The sequence below is a fragment of the Mustela erminea genome, chromosome 17, assembly GCF_009829155.1.
Source record: "Mustela erminea isolate mMusErm1 chromosome 17, mMusErm1.Pri, whole genome shotgun sequence".
Classification (NCBI taxonomy): Eukaryota; Metazoa; Chordata; class Mammalia; order Carnivora; family Mustelidae; genus Mustela; species Mustela erminea.
Window position 1 is genome coordinate 69,691,582 of NC_045630.1, and position 21,261 is coordinate 69,712,842.

The 21,261-nt window shown below is 66.6% G+C and overlaps 1 protein-coding gene across 4 annotated transcripts; it reads right to left on the minus strand.

Annotated features, from left to right (window-relative positions):
- Nucleotides 1-3: 3 nt before the first annotated feature.
- ZBTB7B (zinc finger and BTB domain containing 7B) lies at nt 4-16,442 on the minus strand. Of its 4 annotated transcripts, none has more exons than XM_032319324.1 (4): nt 14,905-16,442; nt 14,649-14,749; nt 2,391-3,559; nt 4-2,128 (listed from the first exon to the last, which is right to left on the minus strand). In XM_032319324.1, the coding sequence occupies exons 3-4, from the start codon at nt 3,551-3,553 to the stop codon at nt 1,663-1,665; spliced, it is 1,629 nt and encodes a 542-aa protein (XP_032175215.1). In that variant the 5' UTR covers nt 3,554-3,559; nt 14,649-14,749; nt 14,905-16,442; the 3' UTR covers nt 4-1,662. The 4 variants fall into 4 exon arrangements, with proteins under 4 accessions (XP_032175215.1, XP_032175218.1, XP_032175216.1 ...); XM_032319327.1 differs by having other exon boundaries at nt 14,922-14,982; XM_032319325.1 differs by lacking the exons at nt 14,649-14,749; nt 14,905-16,442 and adding an exon at nt 10,191-10,277.
- Between the last annotated feature and the right edge of the window lie 4,819 nt (nt 16,443-21,261).

Consider the following 21,261-nt stretch of genomic DNA (forward strand, 5'->3'; position numbering starts at 1 on the left):
AAGAGGAGGGGAAGAGGAGGGGGGGAAATTGCCTCCCCCCTAAGGCACTGAGTGGAGAAGCCGCAAGGGGGGAGGGGGGAGGTCACATTGTCCTCACTCTCTGGGGCTGGGCCCCAGGTCTCCCCCATCACCTGAAATGCTAAGATGAGGCCCAGGGCAACCCGACCTCCCCCAACCCCAATATATTACATCATCACTTTTTAAATAGATACAGGGACTGGTCCCGCTACCCCCTCCCTGTGACACCCCCTCACTCCTGGGGGTACCTGGGCAGCTGTGCAAATGGGCATGAGGGTGCAGGGAGGAAGGGAGAGCACCGGGCCCCTTAACCTGCCCCTTTTAGGGAGGGGGAGGGGCCGCCAGGCCAGGGAGGGGAAATAGTGCAAGGCAGAGCCCAGGCCGCAAAGTGGGGGGGCAGCACCCAGCGAGGGAGGGAGGCGGACACCCCCCCCCCCCAGCAGAATCGGGTAGTTAAAAATCTGAAACTAGATTTCATCGAGACCGACAGAAGAGGCTATGTACAGACCCGGGCGGACTCCGTCCTAAGGGAACAGTGGGGGTCACTCTCCGCGACCCAGCGGGACCCCAGCCGGCGCCCCCACCTCCGCCCGGGCGCCCGCGGCTCTCGGGAACGGCCGCCAGGGGGCGCCCGCCCGCGCGCTCCGCAGCCCGCAGCCCCTCACCCCGTCCCGCAGCCCGCGCCGCGCCAGCCTGGGGGCGGCGTGAGTCAGGGGCGGCCCCGCGGCGGCTCCGGCTCGCACCTGGGCGGGAGCAGGAGAGGAGGGTAGGAGCCACCCGGCCCGCCCTGCCCTCTGGCCCCGGGGAGGGAGCGGCGGGAACAAGACATTCCCTGCCCGGGGACGCGGGAGGGGAGGGCAGGGCCGGGGCGGAGAGCCGAGCGGAGCGGCCCCTCCCGCTGCCCCCAGGGGCGGGCGAGCCGCTCAGGCCACCCCGCCCCCTGCTCCTTCAGGACCCCGTGACTCAGCGCCCGGAGCCTGGCGGGGGTGGGGGGGTAGGTGAGGTGCGGGGGGTGGGGGGGTGGGGAGGATGCGGCGGCGGGGGGGCGGGGGCGGCGCGGGAGGATGGCTCCTTCCTGCGGGCCCAATCCCCGAGGCTTTCCAGCCTCTACCTCGCTTCCCCCCACCCACCCCTCCTCGCCGCCCCCTTTGCATAATTCTCTGCCGGGGAAAGGGAACAGAAAGCAGGAAGGAGGGGGTCTCAGAAGGGGAGGGAGGGGCGGTCCTTCACCCCCGGACTCCGCCAAACCCCTGGGGGCATGGGGGCGGGGCAAGGCTTTGGTCCCAAGCCCCCCACCCCCTAGAAACCCGCATAGCCGAAGAGGAACCCCACAAATCAGAAATACATTATTGCTTCTACTCCCCAGGAGCGGCTGGGGACAGGGTCCCACCGTTCACAACAAACAGCTGGAAATGGAGACGTACTATGGGGATCACTCCTTAGGAGTTCACCCCAATCTGGGGAGCCCCCGACCCCAAAGCCTTCTCAGCTTGGAACTGGAATGAGGGCTCCTGGGCGACAGGGACGGACTGCTGAAGCCAGGGAGCCCAGCGCCCGGCCCCCGGCCCTGTCTAGCCCGCGTGCCCCCGCTGCTTGGCATGGGCGCCCCGGCCTCGCGCTGCTGGGGACGGCCACCGGCCCTCTTTAAGAGGACTCCATGGTACCTTCAGCCTTAGGCGTCCTGGGTGCCCCCTCCTCCTCCTCATCATCAGGGGGGCCCAGGGTGGAGACCGGGGGCCCAGGCGGGGCTGACTGCTCCCAGAACCGAGCCAGAGAGAGGTGGAAGGTGTCCAAGTGGCCATTGGAGAGGTCGAGGCCCGCGGTGGCCGGGGCGGCAGCGGAGGGGGGCGGGTAGTGCGGGGGCGCGTCGTCCTTGCGGCGCCGCCGGGTGCGCACCTCCAGGCAGTTCTGGCCCTTGAGGTGGCGCTGCAGGTGGTCCTCCTTGGCGAAAGCCTTGTGGCACAGGTGGCACTCGTAGGGCCGGTCCCCCGTGTGCAGGTGCATGTGGTTCTTGAGGTCGTAGCTGTGCAGGAAGCGGGCTGGGCAGTGCGGGCAAGAGTAGGGGCGCTCTCCCGTGTGCTTCCGCATGTGGATCTTCAGCTTGTCGTTCCTGGCGGGCAGGGGGAGGGGCGCCGGTCAGGCCCAGGACCACCCCCTCCCCAACCCCTCCACTCCACCGCTGGTGGGCAGCGCCACCACCACCACCCCCTCCGGGGCTTCCAAGCCCAAAGCTGTCCTGAGCCAAACCCACCTCCCTCACCTTTCTCCCGACCTCCCAATCTGGGTGTCTCCAGTGGCTCTGGGGACCTCCACACCCCCAGTCGTTCTGGGCGGGGACCCCCCTGCTAGGTCCCCGGCCCCCTAGTGCTCACCGGGTGAAGCGGACGCCGCAGACCTCACAGGCAAAGGGCTTCTCCCCCGTGTGGGTCCTCATGTGGCGCGGCAGCTTGCCGGCCCCGTGGATGATCTTGTGACAGACCGGGCACTCCTGGGGCATCTGGGAGCGGCGCTTGCGCACCAGCTTGTCCTGGCCATCCAGGCCTGGGGCCAGAGTGTCCTGGTGCAGCGAACTCAGGTAGGCCATCAGGTCGGGGTCAATGGCGTCCTCGTCCGAGCCCAGCTCCTCTGGGGACAGCGGGGGTCCTCCTCCCTGTGCCATCCCGTAGGCAGAAGGGTACACCGGCTCCTCTTCCTCCTCATCACCCTCGTAGGGCTCGTAAGCCAGGGGCCCCTCGGGGGGGGAAGCAGTCCCCGCTGGAGGGCTGTAGCTGTCCCCCAGCCCGCTGCCTGTGCCGCTGCCCACTCTGCCCCCCGCCACCTCCTCCTCCTCATAGGTCGTGGGGTGGGCAGGTACCGTGGGTGCCTCGGGCACTAAGTGGTTTGCCCGGGCCCCCTTGGTCTGCAAGAAAGCTTTCCGGGGCTTGCGGCTGCGGCGGGCCACTGGCCGTGGCGTGGGCTGGGGCGGGGGTGGGAGGGGCCCCTGGGGTGGTCTGTCTTCTCCGTTGGGAACTCCCGAGGAGGCCGTGGCCGTGGCCGTGGCGAAGGCCTCCAGGTACTGGCGGGCCCGCTCACAGTCATCCTCGTCGGGGCTGGGGGCCTCCAGCCCACTGCCCTGCAGGATCTCCATGCAGGCGGCGATGACGCACGGGATCTCCAGCAGCCGGGCGGCCTGCAGCACGGCGGGCATGTTGGCGCTGCTGGTGGTCAGCGTGGCCGTGTAGGCGAACTCCAGCAGGGCACCCAGGGCCTCGGGCCCCACGAAGTCCAGTTCGCACACGCCAGCCCCGGCGGCCCCCGCCGCCGCGCCACCGCCCCCTGCCCCTGCCACCGCACCGCCGCCCTCAGTGAAGAGCTTCTTGAAGTAGTGGCTGCAGGCGGCCAGCACGGCCCGGTGGGTGCGGTACTCGAGGCCCTGCGTCCGGATGGTGAGGTCACACAGGTGGCCCAGCTGCCGCTGCTCATTGAGGCAGCTCAGGAGCTCGCTGCTGTGGTCCGGGAAAGGGATCCCGATGAGGTCGTCCTCGGGGCTCCCCATCTTGTCCTGTGGGTGGAGGACAGGGGCAGGTGAAAGGCGCTCGGCCCGCACTTCCTGTGCCGGCAGACTGCCAGCCCGGCTCCCCAGTGCTTCAGACCCAGGGGATCTTCCAGAAGCCTCCCCGGACTGAGAAGCAGTCATCTCACAGACAGGGGACCCAAGGCGCAGACAGGGCAAGTGATGTCCAACTTTTGAGGGGTAGAACGCGTTCAGACCCAGGCGGCGGGCCCCCAGTCCTATTCCCAGCTGCTCTGGCCGCCCTGCCGCTTTGCCTGCCCCACTCCCCATGCCTTTGGAGGGAGCTCTGGGGTCCTGGCCCAGGCTTCATGAAGGCCTCGGGGCTCAGTCATCTGAGAAGTGGGGTGACAGCCTCTGATGGCACTAGCGAGGCCAAGGACAGAGTTAAGATTCGCACTGGACCAAGGTCTGCTCTGGGCACTTCCACCCAAGTGACCCCACAAGGGTTCAGGGCTCCACAGAAGCTCTGCAAACTCACCAGGCAGCTTCCCGGCACCTTCACCCTCCTCCTCCTCCCCTCCGCCCCCACGAAAAGCTCAACTCCCCTTTTAGATTTCACGGCCCCCCCCCCCAGGCCAAAAGGGAAACACTGCTCCCAGCATCCCTCCCCCCAAATCCTCCCCTCCCCCAGGGGGCTGAGGAGCAGCCACCCTTTGCCGGGGTGAGGCCTGGCTCTGGTGCTTCCTGCCCCGCACAGATAAGCATCGTCCCCGCCCCCTCCCCCACTGCCAATAGGCCAAGTTCCAGTTCACCGCTCCCCACCACAGCTGCCACGGCACCTCTCCCTCCGCATCCACGGCCTCGGGAGAGGGGAGAGCACGCGCCCCAGAGGGTTCTCTTCTATCCCAGGTGCTCTCCCCTCCAAGGGAGGCGCTGCAGCACCCCAGCACCCCGGAGGCTGGTGGGGGGACAGGAGGGCGGCAGGTGGGCCTGGCCTGGGAGTGAGGAGCGCTGCCTGAGTCCTGGGTTTGTGGCCAGGTTGCCGAATGACCTTGGGCCAGTCCCTTCTGTCAGGCGTGTGTTTCCGGGAATGGACAAGGAGCGGGTGAGAGCGAGGTCCCAAGAGCTCAGCCCTTCGGGCCTGACACTGGGAGGGTGGGTCTGAAGCAAGTGGAGACAGGGGGGGCCTGGAAAGAAAGTGGCTCTGAAGTCGGCCGCCTGAGAGTGAAACCTGCCCCTGTGGCTGAGGAGTTCCTTGACTTTAAACACACGGTCTCCGAGCCTCCTTCCTAGTCTACTCTGCGGGTAATTCCACTGGACCCGGAGGCTTGTGGGGACATCGGGTAAATGAGACCACGTGGGGGGGGGGCAATAAACATTCTGGCCTTGGGAGGTAGGAACGAGGCCTCGCCCGGGGCAGATTCCACAAATGGCCTCTCCTGGGAAGGCTTGGCTTGGGGACAGCTGGGTCTCCCTGCCTCAAATCGCCCCAAAGAGTCAAGTTACTATGAGCTTCATGACCTTGGATCAGTCACTTCCTTTCCCCAGGAAGCCGGTTTCCTCCTCTGTAATAGGAAAGGCTGACCAATGTGGTCCCGAGGGCGGGTCCCACTGACCCTGGTCAGTGTCTTCTTTGCCACTCCCAACAGCTGCTCAGCCCCACCGCGGACGGAAAAGGATTTTTCGGGGAGCTGGTGGGGGGGGCAAGAGCCACAGATTTCCCCTTCCGAACACAAGAACGGCATTGTCTCTGCCTGTCACCTTCCCTGTGACGCCAGGACTCCTGCAGGGCACCCTCGGGGAGCAGCACCCACGGGTCTCCCTGCTCCGGTCCGACACCAGGCGCCGTCAGCAAGCCCTCTGCTCCCCCTTCTCTCCCTGGGAGCCACCCCCAGCTCCCTTTGCTTCCCTGCCCACACTTCACAAACAGAGCAAGTGGCAAATGGCCCCAGGACTTGGGAACAAACAAAAACCGGGTGGGCAGTGGCAGCAGTGGGCACCCTCCTGCGCCCAGGCAGATCCTGTCCCTCCCGAGGGGGATGGGTGGGGCTGTCCTCGCTGGCCATTGGCCTGGAGCTGGGCACCCGCAGGCACGTGGCTTGCCCCAGCCCCCTCCCTCCTTCCCTCCCCACCCCACCCATTCCTGCCGCTAGGCCCGCCTCCTTGCTCCCACCCCGGGGCCGGTCTCCGCGGCAACTTGGCGTGGCAGGGTGCTGATTGGCTGACCCTGCTGTCAGGTCACGGGCTTAGGCTGCTTCAGCGCCTGCAACTCACACCGGGTGCTTGGGCAAGGGTGGGTGTTTAACCCCTTAGGCCCAAGTCCAGTGCCCATGGCCACGAGGTAGCAGCGAAGGAGGGAGAGGCGGAGGACACTCGTAGGAAGGGGAGGTGCTCTAAGGTTCTCTAGCTTCGGGGAAACTCCCCCAGCCCTTACCAGGGCTCTGGCGCCCAGGCCAACTTAGATGCTGCCGAGAACAATGCTGCTGCCAACCAGGCCGAGGGGGCACTCACAGCCCCATCATCTAGGCGGCGGGGCACCGGTGCCAGGATGCCCACCCCACGTTGGGCACCCTTCCCACATCTGTATCCCCAAGGGCCCAGCCCCCTGACGCCCCATGAGGACGGCCCATCTCCACCCAGCCTGGCATGCCCCCTCTTGCTAAGGCCTTGTGGGCATGGGTGTGTGTGGAGGGGGGGGCCGCTGTGCCAGGGAACCAGGCAAGGTCTGTTTGGTTTGTTTGCCTGGTAGGGGGAAGAACTGGGGGCCCCGCCCCATCGCTCCCCCTTTCCCGCCACCCCCCCAGGCTCCCCTCACTGTCAGGCCTGCTAGACCGGCCAAGCAGGTGGGCAGCTCTCTTGAAACTGGGCCCTGAGTCAAGCCTGCCCCATCTCTGGTGGGGGGAAGACTCTGGGTGGGAAAGGCAGGAAGGGGACAAAGGCAGGAGCCCCGAAACCCCCAACTCCTCGGTGTCCTCAGGCACCTGCGGGGTGTGTCCCCAGCCCAGATACAAAAGGTGGAGAGCACTGGCCTTGACCGGGAAGGGAAAGGAGCCCGGAAGTCTTTCCAGGTGCTGACCTCTGGCAGTGTCCCGGGGGCACCTGAGCCCTGACACAGGGATGCGGCAGGGATCGGGCCCCCAAGGGGCAGATGAGTGAAGCTGGCCCCCCTTCCCCACACCCTGGGGATTAGGGGAGTGAGGCTTAGTGTGGGGGGCAGCGGGCGGAGCTGGGATTAGCGCAGAGAACAGATATGGGGCTGAGACCCAGGCACACAGACACCCCCACCCAAAAGACTTCTGCAGGTGCAGCTACTCAGGGTAAGGGAGGTGAGGTCCGCCTGGGACAGCCCCCTTCCAGGTGATGGGGGCCTGGGGCACTCCCCAGCGCCCACCCCCCACTTTGGCTAGCCACCCCCCCCACTTCTTTCTCCTTTCTGCTTCCCACCCCCGCCCCAACTCCAGCCTCACGTTCTCTTCCTGTTTTTTTGGAGCTCAGTTTGCACGAAGCAGCGGGCAGCAGCGGCTTCGGCCGCCGGACCAGGGGGGTGGGGAAGTGGGGCAGCCAGTCCGAAGTCCTCAGGGACCCAGGAATCCTGGCTCCCCAGCTCTCCTCCTCTTCCCAGGGCCTCTGGAGCCCAGGGGCTGGAGCCACCTGGACTGCCCAGTCGGGAAGGCGGGATCAGGGGCAGAGGGAGTCCCCCGAAGGACAGTCTGGGCCTGGAAGGCGAAGCCCCAGGCCCGGGGATGCCCTGGCGCCTACAGAGCCCGTGGGTCCGCACCCCAGGCCCTCGGAGCAAGTGCGTGCCCTGCCCATCCCCCACATGCCGCTTCCCCCCTCCTAACCTCACCACCCCCAGCACTCACACTTCCTGGGGGCCAGGCGGGGAAGGGAGACCGCAAGCCACGAAGGGGGAAGGAGGCCAGGGGAGTCGGCCGCTTCCCGGTGCCGTGGGGGTTAAGCCTCTCCTCCCTCCAAATCCCCAATTCCTGGTGCTCCCTGAAATGAGGGAGCTCTCAGTGCGCCTCCACATTTCTCTCCCTGACACCCGCTCTAGCCCATGCCCCCCGCCCCGGCCACTCTGGGGGTTGGGAGGGACAATGATGGCAGAGAAGGGAAGGGGGCAAATCCTCCTTCCGCTTGGGGGACCCTGCCCCGTGCTTGGGGCCCCCCGCCCCATCCGTGGCCTCCCCTTCCAGTCCCCTTGCTGACCGGCCCAGCCAGTGCCCGCTCCGCCACGCATCCTTGTCCCTCCTTCAGCCCTGGCCAGCCTCCTGCCTCCGCTCTAGGCATCCGTGGCCCTTGGCCCCCAGGAGCCGCCTTGCCCGCTCCTTGCTTTACCCTCGGGTCTCCACTCCAGCCTCTCGGGCTTCCTCCATCCTGCCCTGCTCCGAGCGTCTGCTCTCTTCTGCCCGGGCCGGCAGGTAGAGAGAGGGCCCCGGGGAATCGAGTCACGGAGCCAGGCCTGCCTGCCAAGGCTTGGTCTTGCCATAGGATGGCCGCACTCAGGGCACCCCATGCCACCCTTCTAGAAGAAGCACAGGACCGAAATTTGGGGGCCAGTTGGGGAGGATGGTGGTGGTGGGGGGGTGCTGGTACGGAGAGCGGATGTGGGGTGGGGTGAGGGGGGACAACCTAGGCCTCTCTGCCCGTCAGAATTTCCAGCCCTGGAACTGCTGGGCTTTCCCCAGAGGGTACCCACCCTTGGCCAGGCGACCGCACCTGGACAGACCCCCACCGTCAGGGCTCTAAGCGGGACCTGCCTAGGCAATGCCCTCTCCCCTCAGGGCCCGAGGAGCCGGCATAAGGTGCCAGGGTCTGCCCGGTGCCCACCCCCTCCCCCCAGCCGAGCGTCTCAGGCTGGGTAACCGAGCCGCCTGGTAACCCCACACCCGCCAAGCCGCAGGCAGAAACCTGAGCCCCCCAGCCCCAGAGGACACCCCAGCCCGATCCCCGGAGCCCGGCTCCCTGCCAGCCTGTCCAGCCTCCTGTCCTGGCCCAGCAGTCCTTGGGCTCCTGTAGGCCCCTTCTGCTCCTCGGTCCTCCTGGGGCCCCTGGGGCTGAAGCGCGCCTCATACCCTCAGCCCCCTCCACCTTCCCGGGGAAGTCTGGACACCCTCTTCCTAGCCTGTTTCCAGTCCCTCTCTGACCCTTGGCCAATTCTAGGCCTCCAAGCCGCCCCTGGGGCCTGATCTCCCAAGCCGGAGCAGGGCCTACTCACCTGAACGCTGAGGGGCCTTGCCGGCAACTCCTCTTGGCCCCTGGGGGGAGCAGGTTGGGAGGGGTGGGGGAGGGCCCTGCTGGGGGGGGGGGAGGTGGGGTGGCTGTTCCCCGCTCCAGCTCCCTCCTTCAAAGGGGCCGCCCACGACCTGGCCCAGCCCCTCCCCCCTAGAGCCTTAACCCTCTGGGTGCTGTCCCCCCTCCCTCCAAGCTGGGGGGAGGGGTTACCAGAGGGCTGGCAGCGTGGGAGAGGGCCTGAAGTCTCTGCCTGTGGTGCCCAAAGCCCCGGCGGTACCCACCCCCGCCCGGCCTTACTCAGTCCTGAAAGGGGAAAAAGGTGAGTGTAGGCACAGTAGGAGCCGGGACAGTCCAGGAGGACAGAGGTGAGGAGGAGCCACGGGAGAGGCTGCCGGAGGTGGGACTGCGAGAAGGAAGGAGGGGAGGGGACAGGCAGCGGCGGTGGCCAGAGGAGGGAGGAGGGGAACCCTGGACACACGGTGCCAGGGCTGACAGGTGCCCAGGTCCGGGCCCCTCAGGGCATGTGGCACCGTGGAGGGCCACAGGGAAGCACTCCGGTCCCCAGTGGGCCCCTGAGACCCCTGGGAGCTGACCGAATTCTCCCCACCCTGTCCTGGGCTGGGGCCCTCGGGGGCTGGGCAAGGCAGCACCCCGCCCTCCCCATGCCTCACCCCAAACCCACTCACATACCACAGTTCCTTGCCCGGGCGCCAGCCCCTGCCAACCAGGCTAGGGGGCAGCCCATGTGCCAGCCCCCAGTGGCCAGGGGGCTCCGGGGGACAGAGCTGGCCTGAGGGGGGTGGACAGATGGGGGGAGCTGTGGGCACCGAAAGAGGAAGGAGCCAGGAGGGGGCATCTGCTGGGAAGCGCCTAGCCCCACCCCTTGCGCAAGCCTCCGCCACCCTGGCCGGTTGGGTGGGACCCGCCTGGGCCCGAGGGGCAGCTCAGGAAGGCTCTGAGCCCAGAGATGGGTGGGCCACACAGTTGCACCGAAACAACTCCTAGGGTCCCTTATTCCTGGAACAAGGGGTGCCCTCATGTTCCCCAGACATGAGGCCCATCCAAGTCCTCCTGGGTTGGGAGGACCACTGAAATGCCCCCGAAACATCCCCTCCCCTTTCCCCCCAACAGCTGCTGGCTCAACGCCGCTGGCCTGCTGCCCCTCACCAGCTCCCGGCCCGGTTGGCACCTACCCACCAGGATGCTGGCAGTCCTGCCCTCCTCTCCCTCCTGCCCCCTGCTCCCAGCGCCCCATGCCAACTGTGGGCCTGGGGTGGGGGAGGGCCACCCCTGAGCCTTGGTGCCAGCCAGGCGGGTCCAGTCCCCAGGTCCGACAGATAAGGCCTAAGACCCTGTTCTCCAGCCATCGCCCCTAGAGGCTCAGTGCAAGTCAGGGCCTACACAGGGCCCCCAGCAGCCTGTGGACGGCCCTGTGAGCACTTACTGAAAGCTCGTCCCTCAGGGTGGGTGCCAGCCTCCCAGCGTTCCCTCTGCCTCAGCATCTGCTTGGGCACCAAAGTCCCCGCAACTCCTGAGAGCCCTGGTGCCCGCAGCCTGCAAGGGAGTGGGGTGGGGCTGCTCTCTGCCCTTTGATCCCCATAAAGGCAGGGAGCCAGCCTGGAGGGCAGGGGGCAGGGAAGGGGTTCATGGGGCCCCTCAATGTTATCCCTGCCAGGGGCAGCAGGCCAGGGTGGGGCATCTCTTGGGTGGGGTGCTAAGGTAAGAATGGCAGCATGTCCCAGCAGAGGAGGGAGGTTAGTCGTGGGTACGTGGTGTTACATGGGCACAGGACGGCGAGAACAGGGTGAAGCGGGGTGGGTGGGATGCAGAGGGCATCCATGTCCAATTCACCCCAGGCCTGGCTTTTACTCCCATCAAGCAACCCTTCCAGAAGGCACCAAATTGAGAGCGTGAGGACTACAACTCCCAGGATGCACCACAGTGACTCTGCATGTACCTTGGGAGTTGTAGTTCCCAAGAGAAGTCCTGCCTTCTCCTCCGCAGAGCCTTGCTGACCAGGTGAGGAGGGCAGAGCTGGAGATCTGGCCAGAAATCTCCTTTTTAGAAGAGATAAAAGGCTGGGAGATCTGTGGCGGAGGGGAAGAGGACCCCTTCTCCCAGGCAAAGGGGAGGAAAGGAGGAAGGAAGGAGATGAGGACGTCTGTTGAAAGGGGCATATGGGTGTGTGTGGGGGGGAACAGGAAGGAAACCGAAGCCAGAGACAGGAGGTCGAACGCAGAGGCCTGGTAGCGCCTCACTCCGAAGCCTGGCAGGGACTGGGAAGGCCTAAGGAATTAGGGATACCAACTGGCAGCAAACTGGTGCGTTCGTGGGGGGCTCACTGGGTCCATCTGGCCACCACAAGCCCTCTTTTGCCTGGGGCACCCCCACCTGTTTGCTCGCTGCAGAACTCTGAAGGCTGACTTGGTTCTGGGATGCTCGCAGGCAGAGGAAGAGGTTGGGGGAGTCAGGGCCAGGCCCGACGACGGGGAGCTCGGGGGAAGGAGCTAGGTGTGGTGTTAGGCCCAGGTGTGAGTCCAAGGAATCGTGCGGGCCCCTGAGGGTGCAGCCTTCCATGGCAGCTGGGGGGCCTCAGTGCAGAGGGGCCCACGTCACCGAGGCCCCGGCCTCCCACCCACCTCAACTACAGGCTGCAGTGGAGAGGGCGGCCCTCTTCCGTCTCCCCGGGGAATTCGCTGAAGGTGGCTTTCCCTCTGGGCCAGGCAGCCTGTGAACATCAGAGGGGGCAATGCAAGGGGCCAGACGGCAGCTGGGTGCCTTTCCTTAGTGGGGGTGGAGGTCACAAGTGGGGAGAGGCTCTGTTTCGAGGCCACTTTCCCCGGGTTCCCCAAGGCTCTGAGACAGATTCTTACAGGCCTCAGCTAAGATTCTTGCCAAGACCTGAGTGTTGTTGGCTGGGGTGGGGGGGGGGCTTCCTTGCCCCTCCAAAGCCCCTGATAGTGGACTACAGTAGCTCTAACCCCTTCCCCCCAGTCCCCCAGGCCCGCCTTGGCGCTTGGCCGCCTGTGTGTTGGCAGGACTGGGGGTGGGGGGGTAGCAAGGCAACTTCAAACTGTCCGGGCAAAACGTCAAGTTTACTCACGAGTTTACTCAGCAGAAGGAGGGGGAAGAGGCTAGAGCGGGCACACCCCATGCCAGGGTCCTATCCGTCTCCTGTCCCCACCTTCCTCCCCCGACTCTCCTCTTCAGCCCTAGGCCAAAACAGCCATAGGCCCCAAGGCCTGGTGGCAGGGTAGTCTCAACTCTCAGAAGGTCACGGAACCAAGCAGGCCAGAGGCAGGAAGCCCCAAAGCAGGTCCAGAGGCCCCTATTAGAGGGCAGTGCCCTGCCTGGAGCCCATTTACTACCCATCATAGGGCCTTGGCTTTGGACCAGAACTGGTCTCTCAGCCACCAAGAAGGGGGCAGTACCAGGCCAGGCTTCCTCCATGTGAGCAGTCCCCTGGGCAGTGACTTCTGACCCCAAATGACGGGTCCCAGGCAGTGCCTCAGGCAGCGTGGTGCCACCTGGGAGGCTGTAGGAGCAGGGGCTGGTCCTCTCAGCCTCGGCCTGGAATGGGGGGCCCGCGCCCTATCTGACCTACTTCCCTTTCCTCCCCACCTGCTTTCATTCTCAGCTTCTCTCCCCCAGCCTTCACCGTCCCCACCCCAGGCGCTCCGCCCCCCATGCCCGCTGGGCCCCTCCCCCACCCTTCCCCAGGGTGCCAAGTGCAAGCACACAAAGGGCCCGATGGTGCATTGTTAGCCCAGCCCCCGCTGCCCGCCGCGCCCTCCCGGGGCGGGCACTAGGCCAAGGAGGAGCTGGGGACCCTGGGTGCCAGGGGGCGCCGCGGGGAAGGGGGACCAGGTCAACACCTGTCCCCCAGACACCGGGTCCGTGTCAGCCAGAGCTGTGTGCTGATGAGAGGGCTCTCAGGGAGCAGGCCTCTGGCCCTGACACCTGGACCCGGTGGGCACTGCCTTCCTCCTTCCCCAGAGCCCCTTTCGGGTGACAGTGACCCCTTTCTGACCCCTGTGCTGAGGCTGGGGGGTGTGGTCCCCGAGGGAGGGGACAGCGTCTGGGGGTGCCAGCAGACTGCACTGTGCCCGCGGCAACCATGGCGCGGAGGCTCGCTGGGGGAGCCGAGGCCCCGGGGGCCGGGGCAGGAGACAGTGACAGAGATTTCTTCATGTTTCATCAGCTGCTCCAGGGGGAGCCCCCTGCCCTTCTCCCCAGTCACCACCGACGACGAGGAACAGTAACTGCCACCCAAACTCAATCGCAAATACGTCCCCCTCCAGCCCTGCACAACGCTCCTTGCGGCCGCTCTCCCCCCCAGCCTGGTGCCCACTCCATGCCAGCTCGGCCAGCAGTGCCAGGCAGGTACAGGGGTGACCAAACCAGTTGGTGTGTGTCTGGGGTGGGGGGGACCCGGAGGCAACCCCACAGTCCTCCAGGCCTCCCCCGCACACACGTATACCCCGGGGAGCAGAGTCCCCATCCTGGTTTAACCCCTCACCGCTCAGTCTGGCTCCCCCAGCCCCCAGGAGCTGCCTCCCTTCTCAGGAATACGCTGGGGGCAGGGGAAGCGCTGCGCTGACTCACTCCCGTTCCCAGCTGCAGCTGGGGGTCTGCAGGGCGTTCAGGCGGGGGTCAGTTCAAGAACGCCCTCCACCTGGCCCGGAAGCCGGGACAGCCTGCTGGTCTCCCCCTCTCCTCAGCACCCACTTCCGGTGTCCCAAACTAGGTCAGCGGCGCTCGTTTCCTGTGGGTCAGCTAGCACCCGCGCCTCTGCCCCTCCCCTGCTCCGGACCCAGGCTCCCCGCCCCCCCCCAGGGCGCCCCGAGGTCTCACCACGTCTCAGCCGCCCTTTGATACGTGGGGGTTGTGCGGGGCGGGGGGCAGGGGACCCGCCCTCTCTCCAAACACTAGCAGGGCCGGGGCGCCTGGGCAGGCACGTGTCCGGGCACAACCCGCTGCCCACGCCGCCCCCCCACTCCCACCCCCCCCCCACCGCTGTGGCCGGGACACGTCGCTCTCTTACTCGGGGTGGGGTGGGAGGAGAGAGCGAAAGCTGGGAGTGGAAAGCGGCGCCCCCCACCCTTTTGAATGGCAGCCCTCTGCCAGCGGCGCTCCCAGTGGCTTCCACGACTACACAGTAGCGACCCCCACTCTGTGGAGGGGCAGGTGCGCGGGCGCCTGCGGGGGAGTCGCGTGGGGGTAGAACTCCTCCCGGTCATCCGCCCCCGCTCTCGGGTTCTGGGGGCACGAGCCGGCCCGGGGAGGGTGGCGACCGGACCGGCGCCCGAAGGAAGGGACTGGGGCGGAGGGGTCGATCTGTGTCGCTCGGAGGTCGCCGCCGAGCCCCACTACTGGAGAGGGAGCGCGGCTCCGGAGGCGCAGGAAACCGAATAGTCCAGCCGGTAACTTTCCCCCCAGCCGCGGCTCCTCCTGCGCTCCCCCCGCCCCCAGTGCCACTGGCCCGGGTCCAGCCCACCGCGCCAGGGGGCGCGGGGGGGCGCGCTTGTCCTAGTTAGAGTCCGTCAGCGTTTCCATTCCCTCAGCGCGGGCGGGTCGGGGGTCTCCCCGCAAGTCACGGCGGAGACCCGGGCAGCGCTCGGCGCCGCCTCACCCCCTCTCCATCCCGGGGCCGCCGGGCTGTCTGATCCCAGAAGTGCAGAGAAAGTTTCTGGGGACCCTCCGCCCACCTTTCCTCGCGGTTAAAATCCGTTCCAGAGACCCGGGGTGCCGGGAAGGCACGGGGAAGGGGAGTGGTGGGAGTCTGGTCAGCGTGCGTGTGTGTGCGCGTGGGGGGGTCCCACTCACAGGACGGACGAAGGACACTGCAGTAGTCTCGCGTCTGGGGGACCCCGAGCCGGAGACAAAAGTAGGGTACACTCACCTCTCCGCCTTTGGGTCCGCGGGCCGGAACTGCAGAAGCACAGGGTGTGGAGAGAAGCGCGTCCCCCGCCGGGCCCGGGGGCTTGGGGCCCTGCTCCGGTCCTGGTCAGAAGGCCGCGGTCAGTCGCTCGCCGCTCTCTGCTGGGGGGCTCCTCCTCCGCAGCCCTCGGCCTCCTCCTGCCGCCCGCCCCCCCCTCGGCCGCCGAGAACCGTACATTCACCTGGCTCCCACCGCCCCCCCTCAGGGCCCGCCTCACCTGTCCTGCTGTCTCACCTGTCCTCCCGCTGGCTTTCCCCCCATCCCTCCCCTCCCTCCCCCCGCCCCCTGCCACCCCCCAAACTCCCCCCCCAATCCTTAGCAACACCCTCTGTCACTTCCTGGTTTTTCACCCGCCCCCCCAGGTCCCCCTCCCTCCGCCCAATAAGGATATAAACTTCAACCCCTCGGTCCACCCAGTCCCTGCAGGGCGCAGATGGCTCCCTCCCTCCCTTTTAGCTCCCTTCCTGCGAGCTTTTACTCTGCTCTCCGAGCCTTTCCCACCCTCCTCTTTTTCCCTCCTTCTTTCCTTCGGTCTCTTTCTCCCTCCACCTGCCGCGGTCCCTCTCCCCCTCCCTCTCCCTCTTTCTCCTCCAGCCCCTATCTCTCCCAGTCCACCTTAACTCGGGCTCCGCCCTCAACCCCCATCCAGCCCTCCGCGGCAGCTCCGCCCCGCCCCCTGCACTCCACCGCCCTGCCCGCCCATTGGCCTGCGCACCCGCCCATCTCAAGCAGGTCCTGCCTCGCGTTCCGCCAGGGAGGGGGCGGAGCCGAGGGGCTGGCCTGAAACCTGGAGGAGGGAAAGGGGGAGGGGGCAGTGTCCGCAGTGGCCCGGGAGCCCGCGCCCCCATCAAGGGCTCTCGGTCTCCATGCGGGGCCTTTGTACGGTCACCTCCTCGGGAGGGAAGGGTATGAGAGGTTAAGGATAGGCCAAGTGGGGGTGAGGCGGGGACTTAAAGGATTGAAGGGGGGGGTCCCGTGAGGGGCTATAATCAGGTCAGTGCCCCGGGAGGTAGGGGGAGGGGAGCCACCAGGCCGTCAGCTCCAGCTCCTACGCCCCACCCCGACGCTGAGGGAGCGGGGGAGTGGAGGCTGCGGGCACCCTGCGTCCCTCCCCACGCGTGACGGCGCCCCGCGGGGAGGGAACGGCGCCCTGGGCAGGCAGCCTCTGCGCTCCAGCCGGTGCCCGCTGCGGCCTTGGCACTGTCGGAGGGGAGGGGCCGGGGCCGCGAGGGGGAGGGGAGGCGCGCTCTCGCTCCCGCACCCCGCCTCCATCCCGCCTGGGCCCTAAGTGGAGAAACTGAGTCTCCGCGAGGGTGGGAACCTCGGGCCAGGGATCCGGCCGGAGACCCAGGGGGTCCGGGGGGCCCGGGTGTTTCCAGATGCGTGTGCGGGCCGGGGGCGCAGGATACGTGCTTCAGTGCCCCCGCCAGGGAGGAAGGTTCCCTGCGAGGGACATCTCCAGCGGGGCCTGCCGCGCGGCGCACCCCGGGGAGCCCCTCCCACTGGTGTAAAACGGAATCAAATCCGGCTACCGCGGGCCAGGTTCCGCTCCCCGAGGCCGGCCGGGCCGAACCGGGTCCGGCTCGCTTTCTCCTCCCCAGCCCCCTCCGCAGGGGGCCTCCTTCCCTTTCCAGCAGGTGGCTCCGCGGGACACCAGCTCAACCTGTTGGACCACAGTGGGCGGCGCCAGGGGGGCCCTGGCCCTCACCCGGGCTGACCCGGGATCCCCGCGCAGGGGGAGGGGCGGAGTCCCGGTCCCTCCCTCCCTCCCTCTCCGGCCGTGACTCAGCCTCGGAGCCGCTGCCCTGCGCCCCAGCCAGGGGCGGAAAGTGTGAGGCGCCCCTGAGGGCCAAGGCCAAGCCAAACAGCCCCCCACCTCAGACATTATCTCACTGGAGAATTAGAGGGGCTGTAGGAGGGAGGGGGCACCAGCAAGCCTGGGGCGCTCCCGCTCGCCGAATCCGCTCCGGGTTTTCCTGTCGTCCCTGTCCCCCTTGGGCCCCGCGGCGGGTCAGGGCTCCGGGTTTTCTTCTCGGCCCCGCCGGGCAGAGTCTGGTCGGAGAGGGCCAGGAGCGCGACGGGGGGGTGGGGGGGCGGCAGGCCGGGGCTTTCCCCTCCCTTCTCCAGCCGTCGGGGTCGCGCGGGGCAAGAGTCGTGCCAGGGGCTTGCCAGCAGGGCCCGACGCGCACGTGAACCGGAAAGGGGGCTGCTTCGTAGTGGGGGGACGTGATGGCCCCGGGAGGGAGGGCGGGAAGGCGGCTCCTGGAGGGCAGAGCCTGGGCCTCCACAGGCCGTCCGAGGGCGGGCGCCTTGGCACCGGCCCCCAGGTTCAGAGAAACGAAAGGCGCCCGGTGCCTCGGGCCCGCCGCGGCTCCCCTCTCAGGGTCGCCTCCGGACTCTTGCTGGACCCAGTCTGGACCTGCAGGCAACAGGAGTGCCATTCTCCACTCTCTGGACAGTTCTGGAACCTCCAGTTTGTTTCTCAGGGACAGCCCTCCTCCCCCACTACCCAGGTTTCTCTTCTGGTCCATAAGGCTCCCTTCCTGGCTCAGAAGCGGAGCGGGGACCTGACCTGAAGTTCCTGCGTCCCCCGCAGCTCCTGGCCCTCACCGCGCCAAACCACAGCCTGCAGGCTGGGAAACACTGCCTGGGGCCTGTGCCCCCTCCCACCAAGCCCGGGCCAGACCCCAGGGGCCCGCTGCCAACCCTGCCCAGCCACCAGGCCCGCACTGGCCCTGGGGTCTGGAGGGCAGGTGTGGAGCCTGCGGGGGCCTCCTGGGGATAGCGTGGCAACCCAGACCCGCAGGTTCAGACATAAGTCTTGGGCCACCAGCTGGACCGCACTTTGGTGAGGGGAAGAGTGGCGGGAGGTGGGTCGATATCGGGGGAGTGATATGGGCCTATATGGGCCTGACCAGGGCGGGGGATGAAAGCCCGGGCTGGGAGTTAGTCCGTCCTAGGCGGGTGGGTGTGCTGGGGCTGGGGAAGCGACTCTGCGCGACAGCCAGGTGCAGGGACTGGCCGGGCCACGTGCGCTCCGGGGCAGCTGCACAAGTTAGCCGCTTGCAGAGCCTGGAGGGAGAGGGCTGCTGGCGGAAGAAAGGCGAGGCTCTGTCTGGGCGGGGTCCTGAATGAGTGGGTCTGGGGTCCTGGCTTGGAGGGTTGGGGGGTGCTGCTGAGCTGGAAGCGGAGCGTCAGCCTGCCTGCCCTGGGCGCCCACCTCTTCCCCGCTCCCCCCTTGCCTCGGCTGCCCCCGCTTCCCTCGAAAAACCCGCCGCCCAGGAAACCGCTGGGGGCGCTCAGACCGCAGCGCGCCCCCCCGCCCGCCGGCGCCCCCACCGCGACCGCCCAACCCACCTGAAGGGGCCGTGGCTGCCAGGGTTGCCCCTCCCGCCGACTCCCCCCACACCTGCGGGCGCACTATTTATAACTCGGCGCCTCCTCCGGGCCCCGAGCGGGTGCCGGCTGCGCCTCGGAGCTAATCGTCCCCGGGATCTCTGCGCCCCTCACGGCCGGGGAGATAAATTTAGTCTCAGGAAGCTCGGGGAACATTTTCCAAAACTCCACGTCCCAGAGAAGGCGGCGCGGAACCCCTCTGCCCTCCCGGCAGCCAGCAGGCGGCGCGGGTGTCGGGCTCCCGGGAGGGACGGCGGGGACGGAAGGGACCGGGGGCGGCGGCCGGGGGGGGGGGCGGGTGGCCCCCAGCGTGGCGGGACGAGCGGGCACGCCTCCGAGGGTGGCCAGGACCGGAGCAGGTGCTCGGCGTGGAGCGCCCGAGAGGGGGGCTGGGGCCTTTCGGAGGGGAGAGGCAGCGGTGCAAACGAGACGCGAACGGGAACGCGAGGAAGAGCCTGTGCCCTTGGGGGTCTGCGCTCCGCCGCTGCGGGATCACGGCCGCCGCCCTCCTCCCGTCCGCCTCTGAGTGTTCCTGGGAAGACACAGGCCCCATCCGAGATCATTACCGGAATAGTCCGCTGTGCTCCGCGAGGCTCCCAGACCCCTTCTCTGGGACCCCGAGCCTCCACCTGCCCTTCGCACGCCATTGGGGTCTTCTATCCCACTAACCTGCTAGGAGTCCTGGGTGTCAGGATGCTCCTCCCAGGGCTGTGGCCTGTGGGGTCCCTAGCAGCTCGGCAAGGCTCCTTCCCAGCTCTACCGTCCATTCCTCTACCCCCTGTGGCCACCGGAGGGCCCCTGGGCACCCCGGGGAAATTAGATGCCCCTCCTCGTCCCCTTTGGTCCTCCACTCCCCGCTTCTGCTGCCCCGTGACAGTAGTTCAACCCCCGAGCCTGCTCCAGCTGAGCCCAGAACGCTGTGGGGAAGCTGCTGCATCTCTTTCCCTTGGAGAGGAGCGGGGAGGCATAGACCAGGGAACCATGTCCTGGCCTGTGTGGTTCAGGCAGAAAAGGCATAGCTGGGACCCCCAGAGGAGCCCTCGGAAAGCAAGAACAAGAGCTGCCTAGAGTGGGGGTGGGAGTGGGAATTGTGTGCGGGTGCAGCTGGGGGGTGGGTTCTGGTCCTCTCCACACCTTGGCCTGCCCCCCACAGTACTATTTCAAAACAGGGGAGCTGGCTGGTCCAGAGAAGCCCTGGGGCTGAGATGAGAAAATACGGTTCACAGGCTGACGACCCTCTGCAGCGCACCATGGGCCTGACCTTCCAGGGGCCTGGCCACCTCTCTGGGCCCGTTTCCTTCCAGTTAGCGGGGGAGGACCGCCACCGCCCTGTCTGCTGCTCAGGTGGGCTTGTGTGGGTTTCCGCACACTTGGAGTGAGAGCAGTGGACCCTCCGGGTGTGCGCAGGAGCAGTGGGCCCTCCGGGTGTGCGCAGGAGCAGTGGGCCCTCCGGGTGTGCGCAAGCTTTCCCTCTCCTCCGCCTCTCGGGCTGCCTGCCCTGGGCGCCCACCTCTTCCCCGCTCCCTCCTTACCCGTCAGGGCTCTCTGGATAGCTGACACTGGCCTCGGGCCACCTCAGATTCCTCTTTTCACTTCCTGGGCCCTCCCATCCATCCACCACTTCCCCTGGGGGTCTTTGCCAGATACCCCCTCCCCTGGCAAAGGCCCTGGAGCTCAGAGCTCTGAGACTCCGGGTCCACCTCCGTGCACCGTCCCCGATGAGTGGAAGCAGGGCCCAAGAAAGGAAAGGGAGGCAGAAGGCCAGAGCTTGAGTCAGGGAGGGGCTGACCAAGCAGGTGTAGGCTATTGTGGGGGGTCCTGGGAGCCCCACACTCCTGCGGGAAGGTGACTTCTATGTCCTTCTCTGCCACCAGCCTTTCTGTGGTTGGATTCAGGACCTCCCCGCTTCCCTCTGCTGTGCCCTGGGGTGCAGTCGGGGTTGGAGGGGCCTGGTAAGAGCACTGAGCTCATCATGTGGATGCCTAGTGCCTAGAGAGGGTTGCCGGCTGCTGGGTTAAAAAATCATTTTGAGGGGGTGCCTGGGTGGCTCAGTGGGTTGTAGCATCTGCCTTCGGCTCAGGTCATGGTCTCAGGGTCCTGGGATCAAGCCTCGCATCAGGCTCTCTGCTCTGCGGGGAGCCTGCTTTCCACTCTCTCTCTGCCTGCCTCTCTGCCTACTTGTGATCTCTCTCTCTGTCAAATAAATAAATAAAATTTATTAAAAAAAATCATCTTGAGGCACGCCTGGGTGGTACACTTGGTTAAGAGTCTGACTCTTGGTTTTGGCTCAGGTGGTGATCTCAGGGGTGTGAGATCAAGCCCTGTGTCGGGTGTAGAGATTATGTGAAACCAAGGAAAATCTTTTTCTTTTTGTGTTTAAGATTTTATTTATTTATTTGACAGACAGAGATCACAACTAGGCAGAGAGGCAGGCAGAGAGAGAGAGGAGGAAGCAGGCTCCCAGCGGAGCAGAGAGCCCGATTTGGGGCTCGATCCCAGGACCCTGAGATCATGACCCGAGCCGAAGGCAGAGGCCTTAACCCACTGAGCCACCCAGGTGCCCTGAAACCAAGGAAAATCTTAAAAAAAAAAAAAAAAAAAGGAAAAGAACGCGTACACGTTCAGGCCGGCCACTTGTCTCAACTGCTCTCAGTCACCGGCACGTCGGGCCCAGACGGTGCCTGTAGCCTACAGATCAGGCTCTCCTGTCCAAGCCTTGCGCCCCAAAGTCTGTTCTTCACGCAGCAGCCAGTGTGAAGACCCCGCGACAGCTTTCTTTGTGTGGCCCTCTGCGACCTGCCCCACACCCACCCCACCTCAGCTTCTCTTCTCCAGAGCACCTATCCCCCAATAACACCACTACACTTATTCTTTGGTCATTATTTCCTGGGCCTGCCCCCGAGCACAGAAGCTCCCCGAGTACACAGGGGCCCGTTGGGATCACCGCCATATTAAAGCCTCCCACCCAGCGTCGGGCGGGGGCTCGGTGACATTTGTGGAGCGAATGCAGCTCGTGCACAGACTATCTCTGGAATGCTCTCCAAAGGACGGGTAAAGCTGACCGGCTCCCGGCAGGAGCGCCGGGGGCGGATGGGGGCCAGGAGGGAGGGTCACGTCCCACCAGCGCAGCTCCTTACTCTGGGTCTCAGTTACCTTCACAAGTGGCACTACAGGCCCA